This window comes from Mesoplodon densirostris, chromosome X, assembly GCF_025265405.1.
Source record: "Mesoplodon densirostris isolate mMesDen1 chromosome X, mMesDen1 primary haplotype, whole genome shotgun sequence".
NCBI lineage: Eukaryota > Metazoa > Chordata > Mammalia > Artiodactyla > Ziphiidae > Mesoplodon > Mesoplodon densirostris.
In genome coordinates, this window is record NC_082681.1 from 123,107,587 (window position 1) to 123,118,808 (window position 11,222).

At 43.8% G+C, this 11,222-nt stretch overlaps 1 protein-coding gene across 1 annotated transcript; it reads right to left on the bottom strand.

Annotated features, from left to right (window-relative positions):
* Window positions 1-894: 894 nt before the first annotated feature.
* LOC132481776 (large ribosomal subunit protein uL18-like) lies at window positions 895-10,984 on the bottom strand. The gene is given in 3 exon segments (XM_060086564.1): window positions 895-1,005; window positions 10,336-10,819; window positions 10,821-10,984. Coding segments are annotated over 3 exon segments (747 nt in total). The 5' UTR covers window positions 10,973-10,984.
* Between the last annotated feature and the right edge of the window lie 238 nt (window positions 10,985-11,222).

Sequence of the window (11,222 nt, forward strand, 5' to 3'; positions counted from 1 at the left end):
TAGATCACAGGGTTCTTGTGAGGGTCAGAAAAGTATGTGAAAGCATTTCAAGAACTGTAAGCAGCATATAAATATTATATACAAGTAAATCTTATTCTCATGGGAAGAGTATAACCTAGTGGTCGAGAAGGCAGTTTCTGGAAACAGGTTGCCTAAGTTGAATCTTGGCTCTACTCTTTTTTAGCTGTGTGACGTTTGGCATATCCTTGCCCTCTCTGAGCCTCAGTTTTCTCATCTTTAGAATTTCTGAGAGGCTTAACTGAGTTAATATTACAAAGCACATGGAACCGTGTCTAGCACACAGTAAGCACCATTTAAACATTGACTAAAATTGTTTTCAACTTGAGCAGCAGTAAGCCTGCAATTCTTCCAGAACCAGAAAGCCTTATAATTGGGGAACCCAAGAGCCTGGCCTCCTCCCCACTGCTTGGTTTTAAAGGGACAGCTCTCCTCTATGGTAACGGAATTGCTACTTTGCTAACAGCCAATGCTTTTTAGATAATGAACCCTGAGGCCTATTGCAGAGATAAAGATGATGCTAGAATCAGATTCCATGGCCACTCACTGCAGTAGTGGGGGGCGCTGGGGGAGAGAGCAGGGAGAGCTATCTTATTACATGCCTGGCTGGCTCAATTACTTCAGTCCTGACCTAGGCAGAGCCCCAGAGTTCCAGGGACCATTAGCTGCCCCGCAGAACCTGGTCTCATTTACTGTCTCAGGACAGGAAATGGAAGAAAAGCCTGCTCACCACAGGTCCCAGGGCTGGCCAGGGTAAGAAAGTAGACAGATGGGTGGAGAGAGATGGAGGACAGCTTGAGGCAGGGGACAGGAGCCATGGCTGCTACAGCAGCCCCAGACTCCTTCAAGGAGTCTGGGATGTGAGGCAGACAGTTCTCAGGCAAAGTCAGGGACAGATTTGGGGGTGGGGATGGGGAGGAAGGTGGTCGGAAAGGTGGTCAGGGTCTCCTCATCAGGGACGAAGAAGTCAGGTGGCTCGGAATGAGACTAGAATGGCAGAAGCGAGAAAGGTTTAGTCCACAAGGAGGAAAAACATTAATGCAAGCTGCTAGGGCCAGGTTTTTCCAATTAAGGCTTTGCAACCATTACAGAGTCCTGACTCCCATGGAATGGGTCAGACAGAACCAGCATTTCCTCTTTCTTAGCAAACTAAAATAGAAGAGTGTGGCATATACTCTCTGGGTGCTGATCAATCCCACTTGCTCTTCCTTGGGTGCTCAGACTATGTTTCCCTGTGGCCCTTACAGTTAGGTTGGAGCCTTGTAACTATGGCCGTGGAGTGTAGACAAAAGTGAGACAAGCCATGAAATCCCCTGGATGACTCTGTGTGTATGTGTGTGTCTCTGTCTCTCTCCCCCTCTCACTCCTTTCTACCACAATCCTGTGTTAAAGATGGTGGCATCATAATATGGAAAGAGCCTTGATCCCTGGAGGGGGAAGGAAGCCACTAAGTAGAGCTGCATAATCTGCATTGGGCTAGGACATGAGCAAGAAATAAACTTTTATTCTGTTAAGCCATTGAGATTTAGGGCCTCAGAGCCTAGCAAGCATTGTCCTGTCTAATTAAAATAACAGAATGAAATGGAATGGAGTGGAAAGGAAGGAATAGAATGGAATAAATTAGAATAGAATGGAATGGAATACAATAGAATAGAAACTATCAGAGTACATTGCAGTTAGTAAAAAGTAAATTGGTTTGTTGAAACATTTGTTTCAGTTCATATATAGACTACTTCTTAATAAAAGTTTTATTTTTTGCTGGAGGAAGAGGTTAAAAGTTTTCAAAATCACTGCCTTAGAGCTAGAAAGAGATTTGTGGGGTGTGATAGAAGAAAAAGCTTTAGGTAAGATGGGGATTGCATATTAACCACCCTTTTAAAGAAGATGCTGTAGACTTGCTGGGCACCCCTATCCTATGTCTAGTTTTAGTGGAAGTTTACTATTTGTGCCTGCCAGTCTACTTTCTCTTCCACTGGGAATAGCATCTCAGTCTTAGTCCATATAGTTTGTTTGGGGCTTCTACCCCTTTGAGATCAAGGTGGAGGACACATGTATGAAGCCTGGAAAATCAAAGTGTTTCATTCCTGAAGCCACAGTGATTGGTTCAGGGATGAACACAAGACCCAGATTGGTCCACTCAGAGCTAAAACTGGGACTTTGGCTGGAGTCATGAAAGTAAGTGCTTTGTTTCCCCTGGTTTTGGAGCTGTGGGGATATAAATCTGAAATTGCTGATGGCTATCCTGCCATCACAGGGGAAAACTTGCCAGAGAATAGAACCATCATTGAAGAAGGCAGAGCTAGAGATCAAACAAGACCAAGTCCCAGTGACATAATTTGAATCCCTGGATCTAGCCATGCCTGCAGTCATCCATGTAGTTTATAGTTGAGTCTAGAAATTCAGTTCTTGGCTTCTTCCAAATTGGGTTGAGTTTTTGACAGTTGTAACTGAGTCCTGAGGCTGTGGTCTTCCACATTTTTAAGATATCTCTTCCTTGGTAAAATGGGCCTCAGAAAAGAACTAAAGTGGAAAACAGCTGGTCCTCAGGCTCCTCCAGGCTTTGCCAAGGAAGAGATTCAATCACAGAAGAATCAGGCTTCCACATTAGGAAAAGCTATAAGGTAAAATAAAGGAGAAATTCATCTTTCCTTGTTTTCTGTTTTGAGAGGGTAAAGAACAGATGAATGCCATTACAACTACTAATATATTTCTCTTCATTTATTCAACAAATATTTATTGAGCACCTTCCATGTGCTAAGAACTATGTTAGGCCCTGGAGTTACAACACTGAGTAATAACAGAGCAAATTCTTATTAAGAGCTTACTGTGTGTCAGAAACTGTTCTAGGAACTTTATGCTTATTAATTTTATTTGCCCTTTATATCTACCCTATCAAGCAGATAACTATTACTATCTCCCATTTTATAGATGAGGAAACTGAAGCACAGCGAGATTGTTAGGAAGAAGCCTTGAACCACACTGCCATAGTCCTTACTCTCTGTAAGCTCATGGTGGTTTCTACGAAGGACCATCCCCAAAGTCTCTTAGGCTCTCTGCTCTGAGTTAGAATTCAGTTTAACAAAGTCTGACTTTGACTTGAACTACAGCATCACTTGTTGAATTCCAGGCACTGCTCAACTTACCTTTGGGAAATTAGTCTATTAGCTATTAAGATGTGTGACCCAGGGTGAGGAAGGGAGAATAAAAGGTCACTTAGAAACACAGTTTAGTCTAATGGTTAAGAGCACAGTTTGGGGACTCATCCTAGATACTGGGTTCAAATGTCTACTCTGCCATTTTCTAGCTGTGTGACCTTGCAGAAATTACTGACCCTCTCTGAGCTTCTGTCTCTTCATCTTGGTAATTGGGTTAATGATTCCAATTCATCTGGTGGTTGCACAACTGGAATAAAGTAGTGAAGTGCCTGGGGCCGAGTCAGCACCCAGTAAATGCCGGTTTGTTATAACTCTTCCTCTTTGGCTCCCATCTCCCTGTTTGTTACTGGAGGAATTGGGCGAGATGCTCTCTGAGGTCTCTGCTGGCGTATGTTTGTGTGACTAGAGTTTTCCAAATGCTAATTTGGGAATGGCAGATTCCCATTGTCATGGTTTTTCTTCTTAAAGAATTATTTTCTGTTGTGTCTCTGTAAAAATTGGGCTTTTTGTGCTAGTTTGCAGCCACGGGAGCTTTAAGCCTTTCATGTGACATCATAAGTTGGTGCCTATTAAAGCAATGAAACACCATATACCAAAGCAGTGAGGAAGAGAATTCCAGGGGCTGATGGCCCTAATCCAAATCTGGACATTCTCTAGGGGAGCGGGGTGTTGGCTTCCCATTCCTTGACTCCTCTAACAGCTCTGGAGACACTCCCACCCCCAAGCTAGAGGATGTGGCATCGGAGGGGTCATGGAGTGAGGAAGAGCAGGGGAGGGGAAAGGAAAGACAGCAGGACGGGGAGGGGTGTGGAGAGGGGAAAGGGATGGAAAGGCTAGAAGTCAACTAGGAGAATACAGAGAAAGAAGAGCTGGGCAGGCAAATTGAGGAAGTCAGCTCAGACCTCACCATGAAATATTCAATCTCTTCTGGTAGAACTTGATTTCAAAAAGGTCCTATTGGGATAATAACAGGATTGGTTCAAGATGGCAGAGTAGAAGGATGTGCTCTCACTCCCTCTTGCGAGAGCACCAGAATCACAGCTAGCTGCTGAAAAATCATCGACACGAAGACACTGGAACTCACCAAAAAAGATACCCCACATCCAAAGACAAAGGAGAAGCCACAATGAGATGATAGGAGGGGCGCAATCACAATAAGATCAATTCCCATAACTGGTGGGTGGGTGACTCACAGACTGGAGAACACTTATACCACAGAAGTCCACCCACTGGAGTGAAGGTTCTGAGCCCCAAGTCAGGCTTCCCAACCTGAGGGTCTGGCAATGGGAGGAGGAAGTCATAGAGAATCAGACTTTGAAGGCTAGTGGGATTTGATTGCAGGACTCTGACAGGACTGGGGGAAACAGGGATTCCACTCTTGGAGGGCACACAAAAAGTAGTGTGTGCATCGGGACCCAGGGGAAGGAGCAGTGACCCCATAGGAGATTGAACCAGACCTGCCTGCTAGTGTTGGAGGGTCTCCTGCAGAGGCAGGGGTTGGCTGTGTCTCACCATGAGGACAAGGACACTGGCAGCAGAGATTCTGGGAAGTACTCCTTGGCGTGAGCCCTCCCAGAGTCCACCATTAGCCCCACCAAAGAGCCCAGGTAGGCTCCAGTGTTGGGGTGCCTCAGGCCAAACAATCAACAGGGAGGGAACCCAGCCCCACCCATCAGCAGACAAGCAGATTAAAGTTTTACAGAGCTCTGCCCACTAGAGCAACACCCAGGTCTACCCACCACCAGTCCCTCCCATCAGAAAACTTGCAGAAGCCTCTTAGATAGCCTCATCCACCAGAGGGCAGACAGCAGAAGAAGAACTACAGTCCTGCAACCTGTGGAACAAAAACCACATTCACAGAAAGATAGACAAGATGAAAAGGCAGAGGGCTATGTACCAGATGAAGGAACAACATAAAACCCCAGAAAAACAACTAAATGAAGTGGAGATAGGAAACCTTCCAGGAAAAGAATTCAGAATAATGATAGTGAAGATGATCCAGGACCTCGGAAAAAGAATGGAGGCAAAGATCGAGAAGATGCAAGAAATGTTTAACAAAGATCTAGAAGAATTAAAGAACAAACAGGGCTTCCCTGGTGGCGCAGTGGTTGAGAGTCCGCCTGCCGATGCAGGGGACGTGGGTTCGTGCCCCGGTCCGGGAGGATCCCACATGCCGCGGAGCGGCTGGGCCCGTGAGCCATGGCCACTGAGCCTGCGCATCCGGAGCCTGTGCTCCGCAGCAGGAGAGGCCACAGCAGTGAGAGGCCCACGTACTGCAAAAAAGAAAAAAAAAAAAAAAAGAACAAACAAACAGAGATGAACGATAGAATAACTGAAATGAAAACTACACTAGAAGGAATCAACAGCAGAATAACTGAGGCAGAAGAATGGATAAGTGACCTGGAAGACAGAATGGTGGAATTCACTGCTGTGGAACAGAATAAAGAAAAAAGAATGAAAAGAAATGAAGACAGCCTAAGAGACCTCTGGGGCAACATTAAACGCACCAACATTCGCATTATTGGGGTCCCAGAAGGATAAGAGAGAGAGAAAGGGCCCAAGAAAATAGTTGAAGAGATTATAGTCGAAAACTTCCCTAACATGGGAAAGGAAATAGCCACCCAAGTCCAGGAAGCACAGAGAGTCCCATACAGGATAGACCCAAGGAAAAACACACTGAGACACATAGTAATTAAATTGGCAAAAATTAAAGACAAAGAAAAATTATTGAAAGCAGCAAGGGAAAAATGACAACATACAAGGGAACTCCCATAAGGTTAACAGCTGATTTCTCAGCAGAAGCTCTACAAGCCAGAAGGGAGTGGCATGATATATTTAAAGTGATGAAAGGGAAGAACCTACAACCAAGATTACTCTACCCAGCAAGGATCTCATTCAGTCAAAAGCTTTACAGACAAGCAAAAGCGAAGAGAATTCAGTACCACCAAACCAGCTCTACAACAAATGCTAAATGAACTTCTCTAAGTGGGAAACACAAGAGAAGAAAAGGACCTACAAAAACAAACCCAAAACAATTAAGAAAATGGTCATAGGAACATACATATCGATAATTACCTAAAATGTGAATGGATTAAATGCTCCAACCAAAAGACACAGGCTTGCTGGATGGATACAAAAACAAGACCCATATATATATATATATATATATATATATATATATATATATATATATATATATATATATATATATATGCTGTCTACAAGAGGCCCACTTCAGACCTAGGGACACATACAGAGTGAAGTAAGTCAGAAAGAAAAAAACAAATATCATATATTAATGCATATATGTGGAACCTAGAAAAATGGTACAGATGAACCAGTTTGCAGGGCAGAAATTGAGACACAGATGCAGAGAACAAATGTATGGACACCAAGGGGGGAAAGTGGTGGTGAGGAGAGTGGTGGTGTGATGAATTGGGAGATTGGGATTGACATATATACACTAATATGTATAAAATGGATAAGTAATAGGAACCTGCTGTATAAAAAAATAAATAAAATTCAAAAAAATAAAATGTCCTGTTGGAAACCCTGGAACAAATCCCCAAATAGGAGACTATATGGGGTTGAGGAAGAATTAATGACCATAGAATGCTCCTTAAGAGCAAAAGTGTCATAATACCATTGACCTTATTTTCCACTCTGCAGGTCTTTTACATACCATGATTTATTTTATTGTTGAAATGAAAAACCAAATGCAATGCAAACAAAAAATAAGTGAAAAAGACTAAATGTCTATACTCCTCAGAGATACCCTCTCCAATGGGATAACGGTTCCTTCCTTCATTCACTTATTCATTGCTTTATCTACCAATCACTCACTGGGTGTCTACTCTGTGCCATGACCCAAGTTAGATGGTAGGGATTCAGAGATAACTAAGACACAGTTCCTGCCCTATAAAGAGTGAAAATTCAGTGCCAGTTTTGACACGCCTCCCATCTAGAGGTGGGGGACCATATCCCTTCCCCTTGAATCTTATCTGGTCTTAATGACTCACTTATAACGAATAAAATGAAGTGGAAGTAACATATAAGGTTAAGTTATAAAAGGTAATAACAGCTTCTGCCTTGCTTTTTTTTTAAAATTAATTTATTTTTGGCTGCATTGGGACTTCATTGCTGCGTGCGGGCTTTCTCTAGTTGCGGTGAGTGGGGGCTCCTCTTCGTTGTGGTACGTGGGCTTCTCGTTGCAGTGGCTTCCCTTGTTGTGAAGCACAGGCTCTAGGCACGTGGGCTTCAGTAGTAGTGGCATGCAGACTCAGTAGTTGTGGTGCATGGGCTGAGGTACTCAGCGGCATGTGGAATCTCCCCGGATCAGGGCTCAAACCCGTGTCCCTTGCGTTGGTAGGTGGATTCTTAACCACTGCGCCACCAGGGAAGTCCCCTGCCTTGCTTTCTGAAGCATTCACTCTTAGAGCCTTGAACTACCATGAAAAAAGTCCCGCCATCATGAGACCACCATGATGTGAGGAACCCCAAGCAGTTACACAAAGAGGCCATATGTATATGTTCTGATAAACAGATGTCCCAGCCAACAGCCAGGATCAACTGCCAGATGTGAGTGAAGATCCTCCAGGTGATTCTAGCCCCCAGCCATTCAGTCATCTGTAGCAACTGAATCTTCCTAACTTAGGTCCCAAACAACATGGAGCAGAGGCAAGCCATCCACTGTGCCCTGTTTGAATTACTGACTCGAGAATCCATCCATGGGCATAGTAAGTATTGCTTTATGTCACTAAGTTTGGGGATAATTTGTTATACAGTAATAGTAATTGGAACACTTTCTAGTGATTGTTAAAGCCCCAAATAAACCTGAAAACACAGTTATTAAATTAAACCACCATGATCGTCATCCCCAGAGGTGTTCATCACTCACCCATTTGTGATATTCATCAGTGCTTACAAAGAGCATTTTATTTTATTTTATTTTTTTAGTTTATTTTTATTGGGGTATAGTTGCTTTACAATGGTGTGTTAGTTTCTGCTTTACAACAAAGTGAATCAGCTATACGTATACATATATCCCCTTCCTCTTGGACCTCCCTCCCACCCGACCCCCCACCATCCCACCCATCTAGATCACCACGGAGCACCGAGCTGAGCTCCCTGTGCTATACAGCAGGTTCCCACTAGCTATCACAAGCAGCATTTTAAAGAGAGTTACTGTCTTCAGGAAGTTGACAGCCTGAGATGGGCAGACCCACCCAAGGGGCTTAACACTTGAGAACCAGAATGTGTCAAAGGGACTAAAGATCTGGCCCTTCAAGTTTTATCAAGTTCTGACTTTATTTTTCAGTTTTAGATCTGTAACCCAGTTGATCCAGTTGGCATTGGTATTTGTACATGGTGTGTAAGGGACGAAGACACATTATCGTTTACATATGGCTATCCCATTTATCCAGCACCATTCTTTGCAAAGACTATCCTTTTCCCACTGCTCTGTTGTGAATCATTTATCATAAATCAAGTGCTCACATACATGTTCTGGATACTTTATTCTGATCCATTGATCTATTTGATTTTCTGGGTGCCAAAACCCACAATGTTTTATATATTAGAGCACTGTAATAAGGCATAATTTTTAAGAGTAAAAAAAAACAAGTTTATCAATGCAACAGCCTAAAAATGACAATGACAGCCCTTCTTATACCATGATTCAGAAATATGCCAACTACTTAATTGGCAGTTAATCAATTTCATATTCTACCGGTCGATCTTAGGCCCCAGATACCCACCCTTGATAACCATGCATGAAAGAAAATATGATTCCACCATAGACTCATAGAATGCTAAATCTGAAGGAGGTCTACAGATTGGCTGGTCCAAGTCATACACAATTATTGAGATCCAGAAAATTGGGTGCCTTTTCCAGGGCAACACAGCTAGTTAGTGGCCAAGTGCCAGGGGCCAGGGCCCCTATCTCTGAACATCAGGGGAAGCATGGTACTCAGGGTGGCATCGTGTAGAAGTTCCAAACACAGATCATGGGGTCTGATAGAACTGGTAAGAATCCCAGTTCTGCTCCTTACTGATGGTGTAAGTATGGCCAAGTTACTTAAGTTCACTGAGCCTCTGATTTCTCATCTGTAAAATGGGAGATAATTATGAAACTTACCAACCAGGACTCATTATGGGAGTTCACTGAGTTGATGCACAGAAAAGTACATAACATCTTGCCTGGTCCAGTTTGTAGTAAGCACTTATAAAGTCCAGATCTCTCAAGAATGAAACATTCTGGTCTGTACCTTAAAGAAGTGGACTCTAAGCCGAGTGAAGAGGTTTGGTTAATTGTTTTCTAGTTTGAGGATGATCAAAGGTTGTCCAGGCCGGCACTGCCACCAGCCATCTTGGAGAAGTAAGTGGCTGCTGGCCTCACTTGAGTACCTGTGAGGTTACTACATACACACCTCTCTTCCCTGAATACCAACAGATAACTCCTTGGCTTGTCCCTTCTGAGACATTTCCCTCCACCTGTGAATGATAGTTCAACTCCTCCCGGCATAATGCACCTCGATCTGATTCCTTCCTCTCTTGTTTCTCCTTGTCACCCCTCAGAGTTGAGGGCTCTCTGTGGATGTCTGTAAGGAGCTGTGATGTCATCAGCTTTCTGCCTGCTCATGCCAGGGAGCCGCACAATGCACCCTTGGGGCAATAAAAGTCCACCTGCTCAGCTTTGGCATCTGGCACCTCAGAGCACCCTGGTGACCTCAAATCCTGTCCTGCCCCTAGGTTCTTCAGAACTTTTTTTTTTTTAATTCCATATATATGTGTTAGCATACAGTATTTGTCTTTCTCTTTCTGACTTACTTCACTCTGTATGACAGACTCTAGGTCCATCCACCTCATTACAAATAGCTCAGTTTTGTTTCTTTTTATGGCTGAGTAATATTCCATTGTATATATGTGCCACATCTTCTTTATCCATTCATCTGTCGATGGACACTTAGGTTGCTTCCATGTCCTGACTACTGTAAATAGAGCTGCAATGAACATACTGGTACATGACTCTTTTTGAATTATGGTTTTCTCAGGGTATATGCCCAGTAGTGGGATTGCTGGGTCGTATGGTAGTTCTGTTTTTAGTTTTTTAAGCAACCTCCATACTGTTCTCCTTGGTGGCTGTATCAATTTACATTCCCACCAACAGTGCAAGAGGGTTCCCATCTGCAACGTTTTGACCCATGATGTGCTTCCAGTGTACTTCTGTGTTGAATGCCTTGTTTTCTGAATCATAACCAGGGAACCATTTGGTACTGTGAGGGATAGACAAGCCTCCATCCACAGCGTCCTTCAGGGCCCCAAAAACTTTATTTCTAGTAGTAAATCTAGCAAGCCCTGCATTCAAATAGCAGGTGAAGGCACCAGGTTGAGCATCAATGTTTTCCACATTGTATTCGTCGCTGGGTACCTCCACATGGCCTTCATAGATCTTGTCCATGCCAAACTGGTTGAGAAGCCTTTGGGCCGCCAGTGGACCAGTACAGTGTGCTGCAGCATAATTGGTCAGGCCAACCTTCATGCCATACTTCGGGAGTTCATGAGCATTCGCTGCCCAGACTGTCATATCCCCTTCTCTACGGGCATAAGCAATCTGACAAATGATATCTCTGTTGGTTACATGAACTCATCCTGTATTTGGGTGTATTGTACTTATTTTTATCCTGGATTACCAAGCATTTCCCAGCATAGTAATCAGTTTTACCCTCTTGTCTTCTTCTATATTTCACTTGGTATCTCTTGAAGTAGGTCTTATTCTTTACAACCTTAACAAACCCCATCCTGCGGAACAGAGACCTATGTCCGCAGCTTGTCACAGACCTGCAGCCTCCAAAGCCACTTTGAACAAACACGCAGGTACCATGGAGCAGCCAGATGACTGCTAGCCAGTGCAGCCAGACGTGTCTCTTGGCCCACCTCCGACTCTACAGAACAGAGTGCCATGCCACAGCCCAAGACATTCCAGAGCTGCCACTCCTCAGAAACTTCGGACCAGTGCTGGGCAAACCAGTGAGACTTAGAATCACCTGG